The 24,875-nt window shown below is 38.6% G+C and overlaps 2 protein-coding genes across 2 annotated transcripts; one reads left to right on the forward strand and one right to left on the reverse strand.

The window, feature by feature from the left end:
* Positions 1–706: 706 nt before the first annotated feature.
* On the forward strand, positions 707–10,013 carry LOC108680340 (queuine tRNA-ribosyltransferase catalytic subunit 1). Its single transcript, XM_018169141.2, has 9 exons — positions 707–1,009; positions 3,787–3,876; positions 4,613–4,766; positions 5,066–5,201; positions 5,608–5,769; positions 6,068–6,236; positions 7,096–7,293; positions 7,615–7,763; positions 8,011–10,013. Exons 1-9 carry the CDS (start codon positions 860–862, stop codon positions 9,053–9,055), a joined length of 2,253 nt encoding a protein of 750 aa, XP_018024630.1. The 5' UTR covers positions 707–859; the 3' UTR covers positions 9,056–10,013.
* A 5,813-nt stretch (positions 10,014–15,826) lies between these two features.
* Positions 15,827–19,820, reverse strand: LOC108680335 (sphingomyelin phosphodiesterase). Its single transcript, XM_018169136.2, has 7 exons — positions 19,776–19,820; positions 19,081–19,268; positions 18,641–18,844; positions 17,723–17,893; positions 17,377–17,569; positions 16,891–17,075; positions 15,827–16,307 (listed from the first exon to the last, which is right to left on the reverse strand). The coding sequence occupies exons 1-7, from the start codon at positions 19,818–19,820 to the stop codon at positions 16,190–16,192; spliced, it is 1,104 nt and encodes a 367-aa protein (XP_018024625.1). The 3' UTR covers positions 15,827–16,189.
* Positions 19,821–24,875: the final 5,055 nt, after the last annotated feature.

Below are 24,875 nucleotides of genomic sequence, written 5' to 3' on the forward strand. Positions count from 1 at the left end.
TGAAAAAATGGAGTGTTTTCATAAGATAGGACAATCCTTATATGCTGACTTCATTGTTGTAGAAGCACTTGCTCATCTTGACCTCTCCTCAAACTCCCAATAAACTACAAGAAGAGCCAATGCAAACCAAGCAAATTACTGCATGTAACTTTCTCTCAGCCCTATACCTTACTCTCCCTCTCTCTCATAAATGCAGCCCCCATACTCAATGCCATCCTATCCACCAATATCCAACAAGCTATCTACGTGCTCAACCCAAACTCTGTGCAAACAGAAGAGCACAGAAAAGGAGCACCAACACCTCCATTGGTGATGCACCTCATCCTAATCAAGTAATTAATTGATGCCCCAGGTCCAGGAGCCTTCACCGGAGTCAAACAATGATATTCTTGATGTATGTGGTGTGTGGTTGAAAAGTGCATGGTGAGGTGGCCTTGCAAATTCTAGCAACATTTTTGAAAATATAATCTATTTTTCCACCATCTTCTTTCACTGTGTGGCTCATCTACTTTAACCATTACAGCAACTGAACAGCATTGCAGAAACATGGGCTGGCCATTTATGATTGCATCTTTGCTGAGATAAGAGTTACCTGTGGAAAAATTGGTAATGTATCTGAATAAAGCACCTATGTCTGAGAAGGCTGGTGCTTCGAGATAAATCAAGATGTACATTAATCTTACAGTTGAAGAATTATCATTTGTTTGTGAGCAGGTGAATGTTGATTTTATTTAGCTGCATTCATTTTTTTTCTTTACTTCAGTGTCTTGAGAATAGTTGAGAATATTCAACAAACTAAGTTCAACTAACAAAGTCAAATAATTAATTTATGCTAGTAATTTGATTGTGTCACCAAGCAATGAGTTGTGCTGCCTCAAAATCGTGGTGTGGACCAGCTCTTCAGTTTAATATTGTGAGAGAATGTTCTAAGTCTAGATGTCGTGTTGCAAAACTGATTCTTCCGCATCACACTTTGGAGACACCAACATTTATGCCTGTTGGTACAAAGGTCAGTTATGATTAATGAAATGGTTGAAAATTAAATCATAAAATTCTCATTCTGTTATTTATGCTGAATTTTACTTCAAATAAAAGCAAATGTGACTTTTTTGTTGATCTTATGAGAATGCAGAAATTTTTTAGACCTACTTTGGAGATTAATTGATTCATTACAACTGATTCTTATTGGCAGCTAATGGGAAAAATATCTGCTCTCTGGACCAAAACTGGAATTTTGAAGCCATTAATTAATTATTTTTTTAACTTTAGGCTTATTTCCCCAGCCATGGAAAGCCATTCATGAACCATGAACTCATTTCTGATGATCACATTGCAGCCATGTCATGCGCACATTTTATGACTAAGCTCTAACTTTGCACTAGAAATGGCAGCTGGAATATTATTACCTAATTTACATGCAATTTAGCTCATGCTAATGCCTATTTTATGTTTTTGCAAAAAAAAAAAAACATTATATTAGAGTATAACATGAGAGTTCAAGAGCTTCATCTTTGACAAAAAAGTTATTGCGGCTGTCACAGTTCAGGATATACAAGTATGACAGCCAGGGTTGCACTGGGCACCTGCCCAGGGAGCTGCCTGCCTACCCATACAGGCTGGGCTTTTTAATGCTAATAACCCCGGGTTATTATGAAAAACGCCCAGTGTGAAACGTGGGTTTTAAATATAACTTGAGAGTGCATCAAATTTATTTTAGGGTTTTGAACTACAAAAAGAATAATACTGGATAGAAGCTAACCAGGAAATATCTATAAAGCTTTCTTGAACATGAACAGTCATCTCATATGTATACTGCAAGTCTCTATAAAAAGCCTACATTTATTTGAGTCCTAGAAATCCCATGCATCACAAAGTTTCATAAATGATACTAGGTCCCCTTACTGTGATGATATTAGGTCCCCTTACTAGGTCCCCTAACTAAAAGTCATTTTGGACCTTTCACAATGACATGATATCAAAAAGTGACCACCAGATATCTTCTTCAGATCAAAGCCCCTTTTGTGATTTTGTCTAAATTCATAGCAATTTTTGTCCCATCAGGGCCAGAGAAGAAGAGTTCACAAAGGTTTTTGTAACTACTGTCAAACAGAGTAATAAGTGACGGGCGAGGTAATTTGTGATAGTCATCCCACATTTTGTAGAAATGTTGTAGCAGCTAAACTAATCAAAATATTGTAAAACTAAAAATAGGGGCATAAAGTTCAACACTTTTACTATCTATGTAGCATAAAGCAATTTAATAAATCATAGATTTACTACCTCTAAAAAATCCCTGAAAAAAAGTGTGAAAAGCGAGATTTTGGAAAATTACCTTTGCTAAGGTCTGTACAAAAAAAAAATATTTGCTGTATTAAAAAAATTTACTTCCATAAAAGTTAGATGCAAGTGTTGGCTTGAAAACATGATTGACAAAATTTGGGTATCACATTCCATAAAAATGGCGACCATTTCTGCAAGACTGGGTAATAAGAATCACCCCCCAGGGTAATAAGGGACATGCCTAAAAACGCATTTTGATTAGCAATGGCTCCAGTTTGAAATAAAAGTTGATTTTAAAATATTTGAAGCATGCAGAGTGTACTCGTCCATTACAAACAGTACTCCAAAGTCCTCCTCTTCCTCTGTAGATGATGTAGATGTAGAATAAATACAATTTTCTGTGATTTGTACTTTTTTTTCCTTTATTGATATGATATTACCATATCCAGACATTATCATATTATTGATGTGATACAGTATTACCATATCCATGGACATGCTATTGAGCGTTGACAACTGCCTTGTCCACTGCAAGCTTCATATCAGCAGCCATATAGCATTTCTTCTGTATCTGTAAGCTTACAGGACTAGGTTTGTAATTTTGCACCATTTTAATTGGGTCAATTGAATTCAATTCCTATAATAAGAAAATATTGTAAAAAAACATACCTGAAAAAAGAAAGGTATATTTTAATGATAACCACCATATTTTCTGGAGAAATAAATTATAGTTTAGGTCAATTTCTTTTCATTCTATTTTGCCCGGTGCACAATCCTAACTGACATTTATGCACAATATTGTGATGACTGATGAGGCATTAATTTTTTGTTAAGTTAAGTTTTCTCACTGAGCAAGGTAAATGTAATCAAAATTATTTGTTGTTAATTGATTTTGTAGTTGACTGGAGCCTTCGCTGGAGCCTTTGGTTCTACTGTAAATGCGTTTTTAGGGGCATCCTGTATTACCCTGGGGCAGAGGGTGTCCCTTAATGCCCTGCTGGCTGCCATTTTGTTTTGGATTGAAGTACCAAAATTCCATCAATTAAGTTTCTGACACCTGTCTGCAATTTTTTTTACTACAGACCTTAATAACTGAAGTACAATATCACTTCTCAACATTTTTCAGGGATTTTTTAGAGCAAGCAAATGAATGATTTCTTAACTTCCTTTATGCTACATAGATAGGAAAAATGTTGAAGTTTACATTTCTATTTTTAGTTTTGCAATATTTAAATGTAGTTTTGCTGCTAAACATTTTAAGCCGTGGCAGAGGAGTGTCCCAATTTACCCCACCCATTCCTTATTACCCCATTTGATGGTACTAATAAATTTATATATGCTGTATGTGTGTATGACAACGAGGTGTGATCATGTGTACCTACCTACAGTCTTCTCTGTGTTCCACAAATTTTACCATATTTAGCAGATATTAAGCTTTGTATTTCCTTTCAGAGGTCCTATAATTCTTCTACTGATGAATTAACTGCCACTGATCTTATTTTTCAGGGAACAATGAAAGGCCTACTTCCAGAACAAGTAGCCGATGCTGGTGCTGATATCATCTTGGGAAACACTTATCATCTGGGAACCCAACCTGTGAGTGAAAATCAAAGTGATCATCTATTATCATTTGTTTAGACCAATGATCTATAATAGCATGAAAATGTCAATTAAAGCACATAAATACAATTATGTAAATGGTTTGCTTGAATTAAAATCTAGTTACATCCTTCATTATCATTTCTTATTTTCAGTATTTATTTCTTCATACATCATTTCATCAAATGAGTTTAATGTAAAATAATTACACCAATAAAGAAATAAATCAATAAGATGTTCTTATTTATATAGTACCAGTTTGATTGTCCATAGGTATATTGTAGCAATTGGTATCACAGTTTTGCAGTGGATTTCATGTGCATGTTGGTAATGTTCATTCCCTTGGTTAAGTGTTTTAGGTATCTTACATAATTTGGTTGTAACTTTTGTTAGTACATGGACGTGATTAGCTGTTTTTCATTTAGAGCATTATTTTGCCTTAATTTAAAATGTTAATCCCCAGGTGTTGAACAATTGGTTCTTTAGAACATGTAAGAAGAATTGGCAAATCCTGATAAGCAGTCTCTAAGAATGAGATAAACATGTTGGAGGTGCTGATATGCATTCATATGTGAAGTGGTATTAAATTGATTGAAAGTTCATATCAAAATGTAAGAAAAGAATGGATGAACAATGAATTTTCAATTTCCTAATATGCTGCTGTAGCTCAAGTTATTTGTCATAATCTGATTGGAAAGCACCACACATTATGCCCACTTTCCCAACTTTAAAGGGCAAAGAAGTTCTGAGTGCTGCTGGAGGCCTGCATCAGTGGATGCAGTGGCCGCGTGCTCTTCTTACGGACTCTGGTGGCTTCCAGATGGTGTCGCTGCTCAAGTTTGCTAAGATAACAGAAGATGGAGTCACTTTCCAAAGCCCTTATGATGGCAGGTTTCATTAAGAATTCATGTTGATTTCATTTAGAAGCAATAGATATCAATCAGATGATGAAAATTTTATAAATTGAGCCAATAATTCATGCAACATTAGGATATTTCTTTATTAGTTTTTACTTTTTCTTCAGTATTTTATAAGGTTTTATTTAGGTTCTGTCCAATTTCTCTGAATTATAAAAACTTTTTTAAACCACATTCTTGAATAGACTTGATAACACTAAATAGGTACCACAGTTATACAAGAGAAAGAAACTGTATGCTAATTATCTGTATTCTGTATTACCACACAGGTTCTGAGTGCGTCTTAACTCCTGAAGAAAGTATAGCTATTCAGAATGCCATTGGAGCAGACATCATGATGCAACTGGACGATGTTGTTGATGTTAAGGAAACCAATTATGAGCGCTTCAAAGAAGCCACACTCAGGTGAGAGCTTTGCCTTCCTCTTGTCTATGCTCAGTGTTTGGAAGGCCATTAATTGTTGTTATAATATCGTATATCGTATGTTATTGTGTTGGAAGATTTATTCTTCCCTGAGAATGGAATCTTCTGTCAAGAAATAAGAGTTTTTTTTTCAATAATTTATTTGTTTCGTCTGCAAATGTCAATACTGGTAGATTCAAAATAGAATTAGTTTTTTCTATTCACTAATTACTACAATCAAATTATAAATGTAGCTTTTTTTTAGATTTCAACAAAAGAAGACAATTTTAATGCATTAATGAACATCAAGTCTTTGCTATTTTTGAAGGCACATTGTATGAAACTACTGTTGACAGAAGTAAGCAATTTGTTTCATGAAGCAAAGAGATGTCAATGATGGTTCCAACAGAACTACACGCTGGTTGGACCGCTGCATCGCTGCCAACAAGAACACAGCCTCACAAAACTTGTTTCCTATTGTACAAGGCGGCGTTTTCACTGATCTCCGGGACCTCTCTCTTACCCAGCTCATGGAGAGAGATTCTCCAGGCTATGCCATTGGGGGACTGAGGTACCGAGTTATTGAAAAAAATTTGAGATGTATGAAATAGAGACGAATTAAAGATGTTTTAGCATGCATATTGTTGCTGTGAGATCGTCGTTATGACATTTCTAGTAGTTGCAGATTTACAGCTCAATATTCTTGTAGCTGCTGACACGTCAAATATAGGATCTGACAATTTTTTTCTTTTTCTCTTTGACTTTACAGTTGGATTGAAGGACATCTTTCATGTCTTCAAACTATCTCTTGACGACGAAATAATTTGAAATATCCGGAATGATACAATTCCTGCTATGCTTTCTTTCAGTGGCGGTGAAGACAAAGAAAAGTTCTGGCCGATCATTGAGCACTGCACACGTCGGCTGCCGCAGGACAGACCGCGCTACTGCATGGGCGTTGGGTTTGCCCCCGACCTCGTGGTGTGCGTGGCTCTTGGCGTCGACATGTTCGACTGCGTCTACCCCACTCGCACTGCCGTTAGTCTCTAGTGACGTCTGTTGTATTAAATAGTAATGGGCATCTCGCGTGTCTAGCACTGCCGCCGTCAGTCTCTGGCCTAGTGACGTCTGTTGTATGAAATAATAATGGGCACCGCGCGTGTCTAGAATTGCCCTCAGTCTCTAGCCTAGTGTCGTCTGTTGTATGAAATGTTATAGTGATGGGCAATGCGTGTATCTAGCACTGCCATCAGTCTCTGGCCTAGTGACGTCTGTTGTATGAAATGTTGTAGTGATGGGCAGTGCGTCTCTTGCACCGTAGTAAGTCTCTGGCCTATCCAAAGTGATGTGCCTGTGTGGCTCGTGCGAAAATTACTTGGTGTGATACCGCGTGTGTCAAGCGTGCCGGCCCCATCGTTCGTTTCTTGCCTAATGTTTATTACGTTATTTAATGTCTTAGGTTCGTGAGCTTAAAGAGTTCTGAATTAATGTAGGTAAGAAGGTTGTGGATTTTTAGTTGCCTCAATGCAATCCACATCTTTGATTGTTCTTCGCTTAAAAGCACTACTATTATTTAATTGTGATGGCTTATACCATTATTGATGCACTGAATTAAGATAGGATGAGGAAAAAAAACTTCAATAAAATACTACGGTTTTATCTAACAACTGCATCGTTACATTAGTACCTGTCTACGGCTTAGATTTATAATTTTTTAACTCCATAGTCATTAACCCAAAATCAGTAGTACTATGTTTGCTAATGCTGTTTTTGTTTAGCAAAAAACTCTACAAGATTTAAGTTGAGTTTAGATTTCAGTCTTCTTTCTGTACGATAATAATTATGTTATTGTGTTTTAAAATGAAGAAAAGCGTATCAAATTTTCCGTCGTGTACAGAGATTCGGCTGCGCGCTCGTCGACAACGGCCAGATCTCCCTCAAGTCTGACGTATACGCGTCTGACTTCTCGGCCATCGACGACGCGTGCTCGTGTTCCACGTGCCACACCTACACACGTGCTTACATCCACGCGCTCACCACTGAGAAGAACCCCGTGGGTTGCCATCTGCTGTCCATACACAACATAGCTTACCAGGTGCGTATGTCTGCACACGCGCTGTGGCTGTGACCTTCATGTCAAGGCGCTCGCGCTATCATTTCCGAACCTTTGTCGTCGTGACTTATCTGCGTTATATTTCTGGAGCTTCTTAAATTTCTAAGATTTTTTGCGAGTGATAATAGAGATTTTATGATAACTAATGATCATACTCATTGGAAAAAATTAGCAGAATGCGCTTTGATTTTACATTATGTACTGGTTGTGTTCAAAATCTAATTGTAATTAATCGTCATCATTATTTGTAATAAGTACAGTCTGTGAAAGAGGTTCTCATTGTGAGTTTTATTATTGCAACAGATGCAGCTAATGAGCAGGATACGAGCGAGCGTAAAGGAGGGCAAGTTTACCCAGTTTGCGGAGGATTTCTTCAAGAAATTTTATCGCGGCCAGCCTTACCCTCGCTGGGTCGTCGACTCCATGGCTGCTGTCAACATTCATCTCAAAAAATAAGTGTTGCGCTCGACTTGTTCGATTCTAAGCCTGACCTCTACTATACAAGTCAAGTTTTGGGCGAATCTGTGACAGAAATCGATTAGAGCTTTCTACAATATCCTTATTATGATGTCTCTAGGACCGTAGGTGTAATTTTTTCAATACTGTTTGGTATGTATTAGGATTACTTATTTATCTATCAATAACGAATTTGACATTTTGTGCTAAAAGATTATAATAATATTATCTTGGTTTAATTACAAGCGACTCGAGCCTCTCTCGTCTCGACGTCTTCACGCCAAACGAAAATGAAGCCTCAACTTCGCGCGGTGTTGGGACAGCGCGTGAAACTCCAGTGCCTTGTCCCGCTGATGCAACTTCGGGGAACTCGTCTGACTCAGATTTCTGGCTAGCTGATGACGAAAAATTCGTAGTAGTTCCTGGCGAAGAAAGTACACTTTCTGGCTTCGCCGCTCGCTCGTTTGATCGTGGCTACAGGGATGCACTTCGGCGTGACTATCCTGAAGAGGAAGAGCTTGGACGATCTCACGGCTATCTTGATTGTTTCAAAAGTTTACTGATGGGTGAGAAAGCGGTAGTTGAAAACGGAGGCAAAACTTCAGAAAATCGTTCTGGATCAACTTCCTTAGAGCTCGATGCTTGTAAAAAGGAATATATTGGTGCTTGGGTCGAATCGGTTAACAAAGTTCTTGGAAACGTTTCCAGAGATTGTAATGTTCTGCGTCCTGATAAAAGTGGGGACGGAAGATTAAATCCCTACGACAGTGTTGCGCGAGAATCAATTGCTCTGCATGAGGCACTTGGTAAAAGTGAGCCTAAGATTAATAGATCTGCAGACACGAATCCTACTTACGTATTGGCAGTTTTAGAAGGGAATTTAGCGGCGCTCGTGCAGAGGCGTCAATCAAACATGACTGAGGAGCACATGAGACAAATCGTTCAGATCCAAAATGAAGTGAAGCGTTTACTTGACTCCTTGAACACTGCTTATGAGAAATCCCTGAAGTTGCGATTAGAAGAAGCGCGACTCTCCGCTCATTTTGAGGAATTGTCTCCAAATGATGAGCTTCAGAACAATCATTTGTTTGGAAATTATTCTAGGGAATTTTCTGAATTAGAGAAACGCGCTAATGCTAGAGCTGACGAGGCGCGTGATATAATGGCCGGTGAATTTCTACCTCAGTGTGTAGAAGTTTCCGAATTAGTTCAGAAAGTTGTCCAAATTGCAAAGAGTTTTGACTGGACAATACGAGGAATAGAAAAGTATATGGGTCTGGAAATGTAGTGCGAACTAGTCATGCTTTTTATTGAGATGATCTCTAATACTTGAATGATATTCTGACTTGTCTGCGGATAATTCTTGGATGGAACAAATATTTACGTGAAGTATAAAATCTTAACAAAGCAGCTGTGAAAATACGTTAGGCTTGCGTAATGGTTGGAACCTTCCATTCATTGTGAGCCTAGAGAAATTTGAAGTAAGGTCGAATCTTGCTTGGTGAGTCGGTTTGTGAAGGCCTTAGGTGTTCAATTTGCAGTGATCTCGACTTTTTATTTTTATTGATTGCAATGTTACGTGGTTTTTCTTGTTGGCTGGGCTCTGTTGTAACATTACTTGGTGTTATATGCCCGGTTCGTTACTTTAAGTGTTTAACTTTAAACTCCAAGCTTTTTATAATTATTGTGTGAATAGCTTAGATTACTTCATGTCCTTTCAATTGGCCGGTTTGCTGGATTTTTTGGTCCGTGATAAAATTTAAAAAAGATTACCTACTCTGCTAGCAACCCATTTGTAAGGACAGACATGCTGGCTAAACTCTAATTTCAATTAAGGACAAATTGCATTTTATGTTCCAATTTCCTCTCCGTTTTAGATGAATTGATTATCTTAATTCGAAATTGAATTTTTTTTGGTCCGTCCGAATAAAGTTCGTGTCCGTGTTCTGCACCACGGTACTGAAATTGCGTATGTAATTCTGGGGCTGTGATATTGGGTGATTCTGTATAATTTAATGCTTCCGTGTATTCAGTTCAACTTTCGAAGCAACGGTTAATTGTTAACCAATGTGATATACACGTATTTGTTGCAGGTTGAAGAAATGTCCCATACAATTTTATGCCGGACAAGATAATAGAATAGAAGTGTCGGCACCGAAGAAATAGGCCCATGCGCGTGCCATCATTCTCATACTTCTAAACAAAGGTAGCTCACGTCTGAATGTTTCCATTAAAGTTCATCATTATCTGCTTGTATAATTTAGATACTTACAGTGGCTAACAATGAAAAATACCCATCGCCACTGTCTTCCTTAGAGCCGGTATTTTATTTGCGCTACTTTGGGTATAGGTTTACTAACAATTTAAAAGCAAGGGAAATAACCAGAAAAGTCACCATTTCTTTATATGAGAAAATTTTTCGTAGTCTAGCTTCATCGTCAGTTCAAAACTTCTAAGAAAAGCAGGATCAATTAGAAAACTAAAATTCACGTTGACGATGAAAATCTAAATTGACATGATAAAAAACAAATACCTATGAGGTTGATAAACCTTTTTACAATTTGAAGGGATTATAAGCTGAAGGCTTCATATAAACTAGGTTTCTGTTAAAAAAAATGTACAGGGATTCTAAAATTCGAGGGTCAGACACGCTCAAGAACCTGTCGTTTTGGAACATAGATTTAAGATCGTTCTCGGCAGCAGCAGACTCGAGCCGCTTGCAAATGGCACGATGGGATTGCATTACATGCTTTAAGATCAGGATTAGCTTGGAGATTGTTGCGACACACTCCGTTCTTAAAGGCATCCCTAGCAGAAATAATGAACCTATATAGTGGCGTCAAGTTGGCGAATGCTGCAACTTTCTTTCATCCTTAGTGGTTCTACCGTTGTATGAGGTGTCTTCTAAATTATGATGTGAAGTTAGCAGCTTTTCAAGGCTTGCATTTTATCTGATTTTTCAAAAGTTACATAATTATGGCTAACGCTCGAGCGTTCGAATAACTTACATTTTCCCCGACATCATTGAAGGCAACTATAGCTATAAATTGACTGAATTTCCGTTTTCTGAAGCCTATAAATTGACTGAATTTCCGTTTTCTGAAGCTTTCAAAGTATTTCCAGGAAGATGAAGCTGTCAGAAAACAATTAGTGCGGGCTGTGGCCGAAAAGTTTTAACGATATTTCGACTTGGATATCAAACTTTGGGTCCTGGGTTTCCGGAATGAAGAAAAATGCTGAAATAAGCCAAGATTGATTACGCAGAGAACATTGCCTCAGAAAGTTCGGTATCATCCGATAACATTTCAGTCTATCACGAATTACGATTGAGTGAAGCAATGGAAGGTTTCAAAACTACACATTATTGATTTTAGAAATGTGCTTTTCAGGCTGAATTTATTACTTACTATTATTAACTGCCGAATTATTATTAATGTCTTGGTGTAATAGCTTTTCCAGAGAAAATATGATGAATCTGGCTAACTGAACGCTAATATTTTTTGGATTAACCAATTTAAAATCTGCTTTAGTCTGTGCTGCAAGTTCATTTTCTTCTTGCCATCTATAAGACTATATTATTCTATATGGACTAAGACTGTGACCTGAACTTGCATGCTTTAGGAATTTGCCACAGACCTTGTCTCAAAAAGTGGCCAGATTACTAGCTATATTGCCCAGTGGTTGATAGCAGCAAAAAAGATTGGAAAATCAGCGGGTTTGAGCCTTAGCTAGGTGTGAAAATTGAGCGATGCCTCGAATGTTCAGTGACGAGTAGGAAAAAGCTCATTATATTTAAATTTAGTGCATACATGAATAGAAAATCATATCAAAGGCCCTTCCGCAGTTTAGCAGGCACCATATAAAAAATTTTGTTGGCCGTCTATTTCTTCACGCAATCCTAATTACAACCAAAAAAATTAATCCAATCATCCAAGCCGCTTATTTTGGTTTCATTTCGACCAAAACAGGCATTGCACTCGACACATTTCGTCTGGTGACCGATTTTAATTAAGTCAGTCATCGTAAATTGACTAAATTCAGCGTTAAGTTTAGTTTCTAAATGCCAGAATGACCTTCACTCACGAGAGGAGAAAAACTTATGATTCCCTCTATTTAAAAAAAGGTTTAATTTTATAGGGGAAAAACCCTAGCAGATTGGATGCTAAACTGTTCACTTTCAGCCCGATTGAATGCCAAGCAAGGCCCTCAAAACTAACGGGACATGCAATATAATGCGTCTAAAAAACGAGGCAACTGGAGCATAATTGAACTTTACAGCACGTGAAGAAAAACTCAAATTTGAACCATCGTAATTTTTTGAGCTCTTGGAGGGTCAAATTTACTCGGATATCTTGCAAGCAAGTAGGCTCCAGCACATATGCGCTGCATGAATTAATGGGCAATATAAATGCCCATTCCATTTGCTAGGCAAATAAATGACAATTTCTTTTCTTCATGAAACATATAACGACTCAGTTGCACCTGATGTACTTCAATGTTACGTGATTTACGTAGGGAAGAACTTACGTTTCCAAGATATCCCGTCTAGGAAGGATTGGATACTATACGAGGAGTATCCCTATTGAAGATGAAGCGAGAAAATTATTTAGGAGACGTACAAGAATGCATGTAAATATGCGTGTTATTAGGGGTCGTAAGTACACCAAAGGTAAGACTTCTTCCATGAAAATTATGCAGGATACCATTCAATAACTTCTACTAAAGCTTGGTTTCTAATTCAAAGTTTCATTAAATTTAATGGACAAGATGACGTGAAATATTCTAAAAAAGAACTATTAATCGACAACGAAAACAACTTCCAATGGTACAGATAATACAGATAAATATATGGCAGAAAATAGCGACTCGGTAATTTATGGGTACATCCATAATCTACCTCGTTATAACTACATCAAGATTTTAAATTTTGGAAACCATCTATCTAATATATTTCCTGAAATGATCAAAGCTTACCTTTCAGTTTTTTATTTCAATTTACAATCAGTTATCTTAGTACAGGCGTTGCAATGTTGAATAGGTTTATTAGTACTGCAGCTTTCAAATAAAGTTAAGAGATCGTAAGTTCATCAGCCAATCATTGACGGCCTTTCAAGCAAAATCCACCAATCATAGACAAGAAAATAGAGCGTAAGTACTTACGTGCACTTAGCGAGTTTTGAAAGTATGGTGTTCAAGTTCATTTTCACAACACGGATTATGAGGAGTCTTCAAGTACTGAGCAATTGTCAGAGATGACACGATGTCAGATGTTTGGGCAAATGTCAGAGTTGACACGGATGAAGGAGGTTCAGCGAGCTTAGCCTCAATGGGAAATCCCAGGCTCAGCCTTGCCAGTTTGCAACTTTGAAAACTTTACCATATTATCACTAAATCGAAAGTAGTAGCCAAATAATGGATCAAAAGTAGTTTAGTAGTTTTAATGGTAGTATGCTCAAGAATTTATAATTAAAACATTGACATACACTTTCAATAAATTATATGAGAAATAACGCATCAATAACTCGTGTAACACCTTTTTATATTTCTGCTATTGCGAGACTTGGGAGCCGAGCAATCAGATTTGCAAGTGACAGGCCTGTTGGTGTCAAAGTGCAATTCCCTATTTCGACTGGAAATGAATGTACAGATATTAATTATCACTCGTTTAAACTGTACAATGTATTTGGTGACTTATTTTTGCACTCTATCTTATCAAAATATTTTTTATGTAAAACTTTTTGATGAAAGTATCTAAATATTACTCAAGTGAAATTATTGTCGGTAATTTTCTTAACTGGATAATGGGTGGCACTTTACCCTCATCACTCCCACAACCCAAGACACTCAAATTATTGATCAAGATGTTTTCCTATATTAAAAACACGCATGCTCTTGCGACTCCAATCTACCCAAATAGTTAAATATTGGCGGAGTGGACCGTTTTCCCCACGACTTTCGGCGTTTGAACTCACACGGAAAAAAATTCGTACGTACTCGAATTGTTTCAGAACGGCAGTAAAACCAAGGCTTCTAGAAGACTTGAAGAACAAGTTTTTAGGCGGAGGCATTTTTTACTCGATCATCTTGCACTTGTGACGTCAAATAAATATTGCGTGAGGGGGCCTGAGGGCTTACTTCATATAGGGCTTACTTTGACTCACTTGCTCAACTTCTAACAAAAGTGTTAATAACGCATTGACTAAAGAGACACTAATAAACTTCGTATATGATTAAGAAACTTGTTTGTCTGTGACATGTTTCGAGAGAATGCAGCTTGAATACGAACGTTCTTCTTCTTTGTATTTCTTATAGGAGCACTGGAAACTGTTGGTCCATTCAGCGTGACAGTACTGGCCCTACTGGGCCTATACTTTCAAAAAAGTTACGAGATCGTAAGTTCATCAGCCAATCATTGACGGCCTTTCGATTAAAATCCACCAATCATCCGGTAAACTTTACAAAAGAGGATTTGACACGAATATAGGGAGGTTACCACAGACTTGAATCGTCTCTGCGAAACATGAATTCAATATTAATTAACTAATTTCATTCATGATGTAAATTGCAAAGAAGTGACAAATAAACATGCATTTTCGTATTGCTAGCAGCGTTTCCCATGAATTTCATTTGTGATTTAAATAGATGTGACGATATATTTTTACGAACATGCACTTTGGAGGCTGCGCTCTTTAAATTAGTGAAACAATATGAGCCGGAATTTTTTTAATGTGAATGCACGGGTATTCTAATATAAAATAATTCATAGCTTAATCTATTATAGGACATGGGAGTTTATAATGATCGAAATGAAATCTTACACAAAGTCAACTATAGTCACATTTATTTCGAACGTTAAAAAAAATGAAGTAGTTGAGTGATACATTCAACAAAATAGCAGTGTACATGTAAATGCCCTCGTCAAGTTGACTCGCTCTAACTCATCGATAGAAACGTCTTCTTAAAAGAAAATAGTATCATGAATGTAGAATCCAAATTAATAGTAACAAGCAATCCCTGCATAAATCACAGACAAATAAATCGTTATCTCTGCTTGTCCTGTTTTTATTCCACTTGTTCTTGAGTCTCGCATGTAACCGTGGAACGCAAGAACGTTCATGCGGAGTAATATTTCCCAGATGCGAGTAAGAAAAGCAAGCGCTAACCTGAGCCGGCTTTGTGTAGGAACGGAGCAAGAAGGCAGGGTGGCCCAGTGGTTGCAGTTCAGAGTATCGGGATTGGAGCAGAAGGGTGCGAGTTCGATCCCCAGCTCTGTGCGACAGCTTCTGGTTAGAAATATCGGCAAGATGGCCGGGCGGTCAAGTTCAGCACCATTGTAGGAGTGACTTGCGTGTTCGAGACCGCAACAACATGTGGATGTTCTGTGATGTTTAGAATCGGCGACAGGCCTACAGCCTATATAGGTGCCTGTACACAGGGATAGTACTAGCCGCTAGTTCATCCGCCGCTTGAACTTTCCACGCTACTAGCCTCGTGTATAGGGGTTCAGCCGCTTCAGAGGCATGCGCCGGCAAGTGCCCGAGACGCGGCCGAGAGAGACAACGATGTGTTGATATCTTGGCTGGAGAAGTGGCTAGTAGCGCTGATGCTGCCATGGTGAGAATATCTGTGCCGCTCTTGTGAAGTATCTTGGGCCAAGTGAATCATGGCTTGTTTGAACGATAATGTTTCTAAGAAGAAACAATCTAAGTTGTTGTTGTTGTTGTGGTTCCCCGGTCTCAATTTTACAAGAGACCCCCCTCGCGCAAGTACGACACCACCGACAGGGGGTCGCTCCAGAGCTGTAGGGTNAGATGCGAGTAAGAAAGGCAAGCGCTAACCTGAGCCGGCTTTGGGCAGGAACGGAGCAAGAAGGCAGGGTGGCCCAGTGGTTACAGTTCAGAGTATCGGGATTGGAGCAGAAGGGTGCGAGTTCGATCCCCAGCTCTGTGCGACAGCTTCTGGTTAGAAATATCGGCAAGGTGGCCGGGCGGTCAAGTTCAGCACCATTGTAGGAGTGACTTGCGTGTTCGAGACCGCAACAACATTTGGATGTTCTGTGATGTTTAAAATCGGCGACAGGCCTACAGCCTAATCAACGCTGTCTAACGCTGCCTAATCAACGCTGAATAGAAAGAATATTCTACTTAGAGACGAGTTTACAGTCGCAACCTCTGCTCCAATCATGGCTCTGCTCGCCGACCCTTACCGGGTAATAATTAATAACTATTTAACCTAACATTAATTAATTATTTTTGGAACTACAGAAAAAATTTTCAATATGCGTTTACACAGAATTATAATTACAGAATTCATATCTTGCAATCATATTTTTTCTATATGTAAATCAGATTTCGAAATTTTAGTACTTTAAAATTTTCAGGTAAAAGGAAATTTGCACCCATTCATGCTGTGCTACCCGATATTAGTTTTTGCATTTTCTAGGCAGAAATCGGTCACTCTCCGCCATATTGCACACTAGAAGTCGTCTGCAGCTTCTGTCGCAGTCGTCTTTCAGAACATCGCTCATCTTCACGGCGTATCTATGGTAACAAACATACTTAAGATTTCGATCTGTACAAATACATTAAAGTAAGACTATGAATATTCAATCTCAACTTCAGGGAAAAACTGTTTCAATACACGAAAGAAGATTAAAAAGACAGTTGTCTCAATAAGAGAAAGGACAGATTTAATCTTGATTTTTTCTATCGGAAACCATCATATTTACTGAATTACTGTGCTCCAATAATAAACACGAATACTATGAAATAGAAAAAAATCAAACCTTCAAAGGCAATACAAATTTGAAGTTATCATCAAGGCTTAAGAAATGTTCAATGAATGTGTTATGATTGTTTGACTTCCGCATTAACCAAGTATAATCCGTTTCTTATTTTTATCGACGTCACGCATCAATTGGTCACGTTCAAAATTTCCGGAATTTTATTATTGTGGTACTTTTACTCAAACTCTTGACAGGTTATTTGCAAGCTTTATTGTACTCAAGTAATCTTTTCTGTTACTCGCAAATCGACGACAGGCCTAACTTAGCCAATTCTTCAATGCCGAAGATATATACGAGTACTATATACTATTCAACTATACAATACTACTACTACTCACGCATGGAATTTCCGTGTAAGTTCAGGATCTTTGTTCATCCTGCGGACGAGGTCGTGCCAGTCCGGGGCCTCGAGCGTCCGCAGGCTGAGGTCCCTGCGGGCGCTGTACAGCAGATGCCACGTCACGTCGTCGTGGGCGTTCGCCGCCGTCAGGTTCAGGAAGTAAGTGTCCGAGTCAAGCACCGCCTGAGTCACAATTAAGGCTTGGTTTCAATATGCATGCATGCAATCATCTAAAATAGTTTGAGTTTTTAATTGATTTTTCCATCCACAATATAGCAATTCGACACGCAGTATCGGATACGTGACACGAAAAATTACCACCATGTATGGTACGATTATTAATAAGTTCTGTCATTAAAAAATGGCACCAGGAATGCCCGCCCTCATCCTCTATCGTAGATTAATTGAATTTTTTTAATTTCAACTAGGACAGATAATATGTGTCTATTACACGTCATTTACAGCAATTTTGTCCTTCACTCACTCGGGTTGAGTCAGGATGGTTGCCATCGACGTAGAAGAGAGTGTATGAAGGGTTGAGGCGGTGATAGGGCGTGTTACTGGGGGTGAGGTATTGGACTCCCACGGGACGCTTGGGGTCATTAACGTCATAGTTGAGCAGCACCTCAGTCATGTGACTGTGACCGTAGAACTGGCCTCTGATCGTCCCAGAAAACCTGGGGGCAAAAAATTTACATTCTGCGAACATTTTTTTTTTGATTCGAAATAGGGTGGAAAGTACAACAGAAGCTTCTGCTAAGTTTTCGAAATAGGGTGGATGTACGACAGAAGAATCAGCCAGGTTTCAAAGATGGTTAGAAAATATTTACCTAGAAACGATTCTAGAGAACTGGTGTCGCCACTGCTCGTAGCAGTCGGCGTAGAGCGGGGCTATGTGGGCGACGATGTGAACATACTCCCTCTTGTCCTCCGCCTTCAGTAGTTCACGCACCAGCCAGCGAAGCTCGTTGCCAGGGTCGTTGCTTTTGTACATTACCCACCTAGGGAAACGTGGTTGATTTCTAATTTTTTGGTATAAATTTGTAGATATTAAACTTGAATCTCAATAAAAGGGTAATACATAGACTAAAAATTCCTTAACTATAGGTTTTCTTCTAAGCCTTCGTTTTATGCGTCATTTTAAATAGTTCATGTTATTGCGATAGTTTATAAGTTATTCTTGAGATCCGTAATTGAAAAACTTTCATCGCTTCATATACTTCGGCTTTCCTCTGAAACAATTTGAAACCAATATCAAATCTTATTCGTGAAATGTTTTACAATTGTTCATTTAATTCTCGAATGCATTTATTGTCGTTAATGATAATGTTAAAATTTGTATTACAATTTGTGGAATTCAGACAATTTTTTAAAGTAAACCTAGTCTGAACAAAGCTCGCATATGTTCGCGAGGAAATTCGCTTAAAGATGTTTATATTCAGATTTTTGACGTCACTTTACCAAATATTATTCTGTTAAAATTCAATTTATTTAAATTTAGTTGTGAATAATTAGTATTTTCATGCATAATACCTTTTGCTGGTTTCCGAAACGCTTTTAATGAAGATATGGTGCAATTCTTGAGCACTCTCCTAGCGTGTAAATTCTTTGTTAATTTATTACAATGCAAATAATCAAATGATCCAAATATTTTAAACTTGAATAATGTGTTCTTAACACTAGCTGTAACAAATAATTCGATGGGAAAAAATGTGAATTTCCATCCTTTGAAGACACAATCCACTCACCAGTTGAATTTATAACAGAAATTTGTGTTGAGTGAAATTATCCTGAATCCCGGTTGGATTAGGACAGAATACGATCCTGATATCCTGGCTTCTGTGGAAATGTTGACGTTGGGAAGGAAGCTCTGCCACTGGTCGGTCATCAAGTTGTACAGCCACAAGTTGCTGAATTTCCGGTTGATTGAGGCGTCTTCTGGTGGAGGAAAACTAGAACTTTGATAGTAACGACATTAATAAATAATTGTATTCAGCCTCGTCAATTTTTTTAATGAGGAACTGATAAACGTTAATTAAAAGGTTTTATTTTATAACACTAAAATTATTTCTGTTCCTGTGGATTGTGGAAAATGACTAAATTTTGGAATAAAGTGACATTCATACAATTTACTCACCAAATAGAAGAATGAACTAAGCAATGACACAAAAAATGACTTATCAAGTACCTGTCTCGAGGAAAAGACTCGTGGTTGCCCAGCGCTCCGATGATGGGAGTATCCGGAAAGTATTCTTTGAGAAGCGCTCCTATTCTATTGATCACTTTTGTGTTCTTCTCACGACTCAGTTTCCAGAGGTCGTGCGCGACGCTGTCTCCTGTGTAGATGATGTAGTCGATGTCCTGCTGAGGTGGAGACTACATCAGAACCTTTTTAATTTCACATACATCGTCTTTGGTTACGATAAATTTGGTGCTTGCTAAGGTGTAAGTAACGTGGCCTTGAATGGTTTTCGTTCGTGCGTTAGCGTAAACTGCATAAAAATGTAGCCGATGTGCTAGTGAGAGGAAGGTGACATCAAAACCTTTCAGTTTCTCTCGTCCATCGTCAAGGCCCGTTTACACTAGGGGCGACGATATGGGCGGTGGGCCACGCTTATTTTTGTACGCGGGAGCTCGAGACCGCGCGTTCTGAACATTAGTTGCCAGTTAGACGTCCGTGTGGATGGATGTATCCGATTTTGAGCTCTGTGCATAGTTCTCGGGTGTGCTACTGTCAGTACTGTGAAGAAAAAATGTAGGCGTCGCGGAATTTGGGTGTAAAATGGTTGCAAAAAAGAGAGGGGCTCTCACAATTATATTTTCAAAAAATTATCAGTTGCAAATGCATCAGACTTTCAAAATTACACTAGACTGAAAGTAGACTTGTTTGACAGTCTGCGGAAGAGTAAAGAAAATAATGCCACTCATCCGGAATCAGGGTGATGGAATTCATTTGCAATGGAATTGCGACCGTATAGGTGCTTATACACAGGGCTATTAGTTGCGTATATTGGTTGCGTCTACTAGGCCAGGCTACTAAAATTTGTGATGCTCGACGTGTTCAGAGGCAACTAGCTGGTTCATGTCTCTTATACACATCTAGATGTGTATAAGAGACAGGATCTTTGTTCATCCTGCGGACGAGGTCGTGCCAGTCCGGCGCCTCGAGCGTCCGCAGGCTGAGGTCCCTGCGGGCGCTGTACAGCAGATGCCACGTCACGTCGTCGTGGGCGTTCGCCGCCGTCAGGTTCAGGAAGTAAGTGTTCGAGTCAAGCACCGCCTGAGTATCATGGGTATTAAGTATCAGACTTATGCACCTGAATGCATTTAATCGCACAGTTTTGAGGTTTGAATTAATCTTTACAATCAACAATACCGCGATTCGACTTGGAGCATCGGATACGTAACAAGAACAAATTACCACCAACACGCGATTAATTAGTAAAACCCATGATTAAAAGCATGGAAAATGCATTTTCCGCGCAAATTGGTAACATTTAATCCATTTCAAATGGGACAAACACTATGACAAATGATAAGCCGAAATGACGTTCACTCACTCGTGTCGAGTCAGCATGGTTGCCATCGACATAGAAGAGAGTGTATGAAGGGTTGAGGCGGCGATAGGGCGTGTTGCTGGGGGTGAGGTATTGGACTCNTCAAGAGATGTGTATAAGAGACAGGGGTTGAAGAATGACAAGTTATCCCTTTATTGCTTCTAATAGGGCCATAGACAGTTACCAGTTAAATTGAGTTAATTGCAGATTTAGCAAAATTTGTCTGACTAACTGACATGGCAGTTAATTAGTGGTCCGACAAACACAGCAAACCTGTCGATGTATGGCTGAGTATTGTCTGTATTGAGTAAAGAATGTTACCCTTAAGTCTTAACTAAGGTTACCATGGCACTTTATGGGAACCGTACGATTACGAGTCGAGTTCATTACGTGTTCGGAACGAGTTCAGGCGCCACGGAGCGCATAGGGACGCAGTGTCTAGCTTAGACGGCCAATTAGTAGACAGTGGAGTGAAGTCCTGGTAAGATATTCCTAATAATACTAAAGCTAGTTTTAGATTATCTCTGCCTTTAATAAAATTTTGTGCTACGCCTCCAGGAAATCTTCACAATTGCGCAGTTTCCTGAATTGTTATTAAACGCTTGTATAAGGGGGGAGGTATCGCCTAAAATTTTGGATTTTGGCTTTTCCGGTTAGAAGTCTCATCTTAAAGCTGATATTCTGACCTTTCCAACGGTACCACAACCATCACTGTACGTTGAGTTATGCGTTCACGACATATCGCTAAAGGGTTAGGGGTGGTGGAGTTCTTTAACATTTAAGATAAGGGGAAATTAACTGCCGAACACTTATATAGATTGTCTGCTTCAGCTGCACTTCAGTTACCCGCCTGGCGTCGTATGGGGTGGTGTGCATGCAGTCGTTCCCACCATCCTTGACTGGAATCAAGCTCCAGTAACGTTTAGTTTTGTGTCCTTGCTACATTGAGTGACTATTCCGATGCGCTCGGGACTTTGCCGGGCTGTACTGGAAAATTAACTTATTGTCACTGCAAACCTATCTCTTCCTGCAGTTTTCAAGCTACAGCATTGAAGGATATACCGTTCGATTCGTAAAGACCATACCTATATCGAGCAACAAAGCCTCTTTTTTGCAACACTTCTCTTTAACTTCACTTCTTGTTTGTTTGTCTGTCTGTCTGTCTGCTACAAATCTTATAATCGATATTTAACACACTTCTACCTTTCCAATCGATTTGAAATTTGGCACACTTGCGTAAAGTTGGAGACAATGCATGAATCAATTGACACAATAAATAATTTTATAAATTAAAAATTTTTTTCATTATTAAAAAAAAAATAAAAAATAATTTCGTCTGCTACAAATCTTATAATCCATATGACACAATTTGACCTGTCCTATTGATCTGAAATTTTGCACAATTGCATAAAGTCAGAGACAATGCATGAATCAATTGACAGAATGAATAATTTTGAAAATTTACAAAATTTTGATATCTTAGAAAAATTTTGAATTTTTTTTCAATATTTCATGTGTAACATCCAAGACAATGGATTGTTCAGATGTGTTGTCTTTAAAAAGTAATTTTTAAACGCATATTATTTAGATTTGTGCATACTTTGGATTGAAAATGGGGTAGGGGGGGGGAATCAGAAGAAAATGAGAAGAAAACGGGAAAATGCGTGTAAAAAAACTAAGGCAAAAATAAAAAATCGGGCTGTGATACTCGGTTGGTATGGTCTTTACGAATCGAATGGTATTCTTTCGATGCTGTAGCTTGAAAACTGTAGTAGGAGATAGATTTTTAAAATACCCCCTTTTTCCGTTTTCTATGAATTTCACGTTTTCCATGAATTTTTGCGAAAAAAATCATACCAACAAAATGTGCTTGTATTTCGGTTTTACATATATGTGTGAAGTTTCAGAAAGATCCGTTAGTAAATGTGGAAATTTTTCTGTAGGGAATACCCCCCCTTAACGTTATTTAGAAAGGATACACATGGATATTTCGAGTTCTTTTTTGAAGATCAAACTATTATATTTTTCAACTTAAATTTTGTTGTATTTTAAAATGTTGTTGATATTTCTTTCCAGACTTTTTTTTAAAGGAGAATGATCAAGGCAAGATCGATGAATCTGATTCTGTGATTGAGCTGGAGGCAAATCAAAGTCTGTCCAGTCAACCGATGTCACCAGCTACAGGCTAAAGCTGGTATGGCCTCCTCCAGACCATCATAGAACACAATTTTTGGAAAATAAATAACGTGCTTTTCCATTTTATTTGCCTGTCAAGATTAAGTACCATATTAAACCACAACATGTATTCGTAGCAAAAATCATTTCAATTACCGAGCTCCAATCAAAATAGTAAAAGGATACGTCTCAAGTTATTATATAAATGTATTACGGTAAGACAAAGTTTACACTACATCAATAATTGATTCGTCTCGTTATTTCTCGTTAAAATGGCTATAAATTCCGGGAACTTTTAAGCTACCTAGTTTAACCGGGATGTCTCGTCTCGGTATCGTCCCGGAATTCCTACGGACGGCTGAAAATTGTCCCGGTTTTTATTGCGAACCGGGACAGAGCCTGTTGTCTCGTCTCGGATACAAAAAAAAAATACCAAACGCAGGACCGGCAGGACTTTAGATGACCAAAGCTGACACACAACCACTACCGACTGCAAAGACGACACTGGGACTGGGTAGTGGGTGCCGGGTGGGAGCAATAAAAGCGGAGCATCGCCACTCGCCAGTGTTGCCAGCTTTTTTCTCGGCGAGAATACCAGATTGCCACTCAAAATACCAGAAATATACTGAAAATTTTATTTTTCAAAAACAGACTACTACCTCCAAATTTGATTATACTATTCGTCAGAAACGTTGGTTAAAAAAAAGAAAAGTCATTTTTATCATTTGTACTGTGCATTTATCTGGCTTGATGAACAATTAGCTAAAGTTAACATTTCATATTTTCCCCCTGTTTTGGTCAATCAAAAAAGCAAACTTACATTGACACTTTTTCCTTTTTTTATCACAGTGAACTTTTTTTCCATCACTCAAGATCAGCAAGCCACGGAAAAGGGTCATCTTCTTCTTCCTTGTTTTCGTACATATATTATTACATTCATCTAGCATATTAGGTGTGGTGGCAAAATTGCGGCAACACTTGTTGCGGCTCAGCAAATAGCTTTTGGTCCGAATAATGGACTCTAGAACCTTAGTTGAAATTCTGTTACGTTGCTTGTTTTTCACATAGGTCACTTGTGAGAACACTCGCTCCACGAGTGCAGTGGAGACTGGTAGGCGTAGACAGGTGATGCAATAGTCTGCCAATTCCATGAATGGACAATGACTTTCAAGATCAGTGAAATCTCGAATGGCGCTCCAGAATTCAAGTGATGTCTTTGGAATTGATGAATTCTTGACTAGCGTTGATTCTGCCCAACCAATGTGACTAGTCTTCCGGAGTTCCGGTACTGGTTTTCAATAGCTTGCGTATTTGAACCCATCAGATGGGAAAGCGGCAGCAGACTGAATGGGATTTTCTTCATCTGAGACAAAACTTTGGAGGGTCCAAGGTTAGACACACCACTGAAAATTGCTTTGTTTTCTGGTAGTCGCTTTTCAAGCTCACTGAGATGGTCCAACAGAAATTTCAAACATCGCTTTTTGATGTTCTCAATACATTTTTCAGACGATACCTTCTAATGAATTGGTTACTTTTGCATGAAAGTCTGACCCTCAGCGTTGAACTTGGCACCAAAGTCAACACACAGCATTGACAGCAAAGACAACTGATACCCTCGGCTGTCAAAAACTCTTGACTTCAGGCTTTTGTGATGGAGATGGAGCTCTCTAATAAGTTTTTCAGGATCGACATTGGTCCCTTGAAGAAAGAGCATTCAAGTGCTCCAACTCCTGAAAGGACCTGAACATGGGAGTGAGGAAGGTAATGAAAAGGATGATTCTGTCATCTTTCAGCATGTTAGCAATTGCAGTGATCTTGTACCGTATATTTGCAGGAGCATGGACTTCTGCGCAAGAAAAGAATGCTTTCAGCTCATGCCAGTTGATCAGCAGATTGTACAAACATGTGCCGCGGACCAACCAGTGAGTGGCAGAAAGTTTTTCGAAAGGTGCTGGAGTGCCAGATCTATCACTTTCTGAATTCATTGCTTCGAAGAATTTCAGGTACTCCTCACGTCGCAGACTGCTTCTGGAGAAAAATGACTGTACTTCACTTAGAAGAAATCCAATGCTGGATGGCAAGGTCTCAAAAGCGTGCTGCATAGTCATGTTAAGGGAATGGCAGGTACATCTTATCAACACACAATTTTCCGACTCGGCTCTGACACGTGACCAAACCGAGTTATAAGTGCCGATAACATTTGATGCTCCATCAGAGCCATATCCCACGCAATCTTTGAGTGCTAGGCTGA

The sequence above is a fragment of the Hyalella azteca genome, unplaced genomic scaffold, assembly GCF_000764305.2.
Source record: "Hyalella azteca isolate HAZT.00-mixed unplaced genomic scaffold, Hazt_2.0.2 contig11774, whole genome shotgun sequence".
Classification (NCBI taxonomy): Eukaryota; Metazoa; Arthropoda; class Malacostraca; order Amphipoda; family Hyalellidae; genus Hyalella; species Hyalella azteca.

Bases quoted from the DNA above. Each gene is read 5' to 3' on its own strand.
- LOC108680340 (XM_018169141.2), top strand. From the start codon at position 860: ATGAGTTGTGCTGCCTCAAAATCGTGGTGTGGACCAGCTCTTCAGTTT. The intron at 5,202-5,607 runs GTGAGAGCTTTG...TGGTTCCAACAG, and splicing joins TTCAAAGAAGCCACACTCAG to AACTACACGCTGGTTGGACC. The intron at 7,294-7,614 runs GTGCGTATGTCT...TTATTGCAACAG, and splicing joins TACACAACATAGCTTACCAG to ATGCAGCTAATGAGCAGGAT.
- LOC108680335 (XM_018169136.2), bottom strand. From the start codon at position 19,820: ATGAGTGGCATTATTTTCTTTACTCTTCCGCAGACTGTCAAACAA. The intron at 19,269-19,775 runs GTCTACTTTCAG...GTTCTGATGTAG, and splicing joins TTCCGCAGACTGTCAAACAA to TCTCCACCTCAGCAGGACAT. The intron at 16,308-16,890 runs GTGAGTAGTAGT...TTGTTACCATAG, and splicing joins CTTACACGGAAATTCCATGC to ATACGCCGTGAAGATGAGCG.